Source organism: Clarias gariepinus, chromosome 6 (assembly GCF_024256425.1).
Source record: "Clarias gariepinus isolate MV-2021 ecotype Netherlands chromosome 6, CGAR_prim_01v2, whole genome shotgun sequence".
NCBI classification, from domain to species: Eukaryota; Metazoa; Chordata; class Actinopteri; order Siluriformes; family Clariidae; genus Clarias; species Clarias gariepinus.
Genome location: NC_071105.1, coordinates 19,723,140 through 19,725,981, shown reverse-complemented (window position 1 = coordinate 19,725,981; position 2,842 = coordinate 19,723,140). Strand labels below are relative to the sequence as shown.

At 34.2% G+C, this 2,842-nt stretch overlaps 1 protein-coding gene across 1 annotated transcript; it reads right to left on the bottom strand.

Moving 5' to 3' along the window:
- Nucleotides 1-346: 346 nt before the first annotated feature.
- rplp2 (ribosomal protein, large P2) lies at nt 347-2,626 on the bottom strand. Its single transcript, XM_053499263.1, has 5 exons — nt 2,506-2,626; nt 995-1,118; nt 806-854; nt 594-692; nt 347-473 (listed from the first exon to the last, which is right to left on the bottom strand). The coding sequence occupies exons 2-5, from the start codon at nt 1,115-1,117 to the stop codon at nt 397-399; spliced, it is 348 nt and encodes a 115-aa protein (XP_053355238.1). The 5' UTR covers nt 1,118; nt 2,506-2,626; the 3' UTR covers nt 347-396.
- Nucleotides 2,627-2,842: the final 216 nt, after the last annotated feature.

Here is a 2,842-nt window from a genome sequence, read left to right as displayed (position 1 = left end):
TGACTCATTTTTTCTCCTATTGATAATTTCCCTTATGACAGCACAGTTCGTCATTTTCATACACGTTGTGAGAATTAAAACATGAAACAGGCACGTTCACCGTTTCAAACTCAGAAATAGCCAAAACTGGGCATAACTATCCTTTGAAAATCAATTGTAGGGAAAAAAAAAAAAAAAGTGCATAGACAATGCCAATTTTCAACATAAACACTGAGTGTTTAACTCATCACTACTCAGAAGGCTGAATGTTACTTTGCAGTGACAAAAAATATCTTAAAACAAATTTATGGAAACTTTGAAGTTCAATAATTTCAATAGAAATACAAACTAGTCATTACTCAAGTAATTTTTTTTTCCAAATTTTTTTTTATTGTTTTTAATGAAAAACAAGAAAGATTAATCAAAGAGGCCAAAGCCCATGTCTTCATCAGACTCTTCAGATTCTTCTTTCTTTTCTTCCTTTTTCTCTTCCGCTAAAAAATAAAATGTTTTTAGTTATCAGACTTGCACTGCTTTTAAAATAATAATAACAATAAAACAGACATAAAAGGGCAAGTTTGTAAATCCTAACAGCAGAAATATTAGCAACTTACCTGCAGGTGCTGATCCAGCTGCAGGAGCCCCACCACCAGGAGCAGCAGCAGAGACTGCCACAGCACCACCTGCTGGCACGGAGGCCAACTTGGAAAGGCCTACACAACAGTGAATTTGTAATTATTTTTGGTTCAGGACAGCTGACATATTGCACATTTAAACCAACCTGCTTCAAAAATAAATAAATACCTAAAAAGAAAAGTCAACATACCTGCATTCATGACATCATTAATGTCCTTGCCGTTTAATTCACTGATGACCTATTGGGGGAAAAAATAAACAAACATTTATACAAGAACAGTGCATACAAAATTTACAATCTTCAAAGCAGGCTCACAATGCACTTCCAGTAAAATTTCTCAAACACTTTATTTTACCATTTAATAAACTTAAAACATACCTTATTGAGACGTTCATCGTCGGCCTCAATTCCTACACTCCCCAGGATGTTCTTAATATCCTTGGCGGAGGGGCTGGTGTTACCACCAAGCACAGCCAACAGGTAAGCGGCCACGTAACGCATTCTAAAAAAAATAATAATAATAATAAAAAAAAAACAATTGCAAATTTATTTTAAAACAGCACCAAAAAAAGCAACTGGTTTCAAGGAAGTTTGTTTTTAGCTCAAAACTGAATCTGTTAATTAAGACTGCCTATTAACAAACAATATACAATTTCTAATTTAATAGACAACCTAATAAAATTAATGATACATGATTCCAACATCAAACAATGTCAAACATCTTTAAAAATTAGCCCTTACAAAACTGACAGAAGCTTTAAACATTGTTAAACCAGGTTTGATAAATGTCATCAAATTCCCTCCAAAACGGTTTTATATATGTTTACCTACATTTCTCAGATTACAGCAAGTTGCCCGTGATTACGATATGTTAAATGTGACTGTGTGTGATTTGTCAGGCTTATTAACACTATAGTTTTGGTTAATATTGTAGAATTTCCCAAAGACTAGTTGCTGTCACCATTTGTGTTAAAATACAATAAATACCCACTTATCTGCGTTTACTTTTATTTCTATTTCTAAATTAAATGAATAAAATGTTACACAAACCACAAGCACAGCAGAGTTTGCAGAAACCTTGGTGACACTGGAGACTCCTTTAAATGTTGAAAGCTTCATCAGGCTATTCTCACTTTGGTTAAGCAAGTTCTTAAATTTATTGCATATTCGCTATTCGATAGTTTTTAGTAAAATGTCAATTTATTTCCAAAACCTCTTCTACGAGATTTCTTTTTAAACACTAACTGAGCAGGCTCTCTCTCTCACTTGTGATGAATGTATGGAGATGTAGTGACTAACACCATCAGAGCTGTTGGAACTTCTGACCAATCAGAATAGAGAATTTCTTAAAACAAGAGAAACTCGGCCATTACGATGTTGTCGACCCCTAACTGCTTGTTAAAACATTTTGTCTTTCATTTTAACTATATTATCTTTATTAATAATATTAATGTAATCATCCTACACCTAACAGTTTAGCAAACTCATTTAGCTGACTGGCTAACCTGGGCCTATCCTTATATAGCCAAGACCTTGTATGGAAATTAAATTACAGAACGCAATGCAGACTACAATTGTAACAGACAAATTAATGATATATATTTAAATTACGAGCTATGAGTACTGGGAATTTCATTATGATCTATTTCCGACCTGGTTCAACTAAAATACAGCGCAACACCTTAGAGACAAAATGGAGTCGAGCACGGCATGGCCACCAGGCTGTCAATAAGCGAACTAGCCAGGCACAACCAAAGAGAAGGTGTCGAGTTTACCATGTTTTCTGGAATTAAAGGCAAAAATATTTTCGCTTTTTAGTTGTAATGTGTTAATCAAGTTGCGGTTTCTATTCTTTTTAGAGAGACGGCTATAAAAGGAAAATATCTTACTTTAAGTCTGTGAAAGACCCGAAACGTTGGACACGCTGCAGTTTCCTGACAGAGAAGGAAGAAATGAGCGAAATGTTGTGGGTATGAAGGAGCGTGCAGGAAGCTGATTGGTTCGAAAAAGTGTCTCGGTAAAGTCGCAGTTTGTGATTGGTCAGAAATTTGACAGAAATTTATTTCATCCCTGTAGGTGGCACTAGTGAGCTAGTAAACCACTTAAATACTTTTTTTGCTTTATTAAATTATACACTTCACAATAAAAGAGAAACATGTAAGAAAAAGACTATAAGAAATACCACATAAATAAAACAAAAAAAGAGGGATTAAGATAATTAAATGC

What these genes read in the sequence shown, in the direction of transcription:
- rplp2 (XM_053499263.1), bottom strand. Translation starts at nt 1,117, where the DNA reads ATGCGTTACGTGGCCGCTTACCTGTTGGCTGTGCTTGGTGGTAACACC. An exon ending in ACGATGAACGTCTCAATAAG is followed by an intron (nt 855 to 994) that starts GTATGTTTTAAG and finishes TTCCCCCAATAG; the next exon opens with GTCATCAGTGAATTAAACGG. An exon ending in AGCTGGATCAGCACCTGCAG is followed by an intron (nt 474 to 593) that starts GTAAGTTGCTAA and finishes TTTATTTTTTAG; the next exon opens with CGGAAGAGAAAAAGGAAGAA.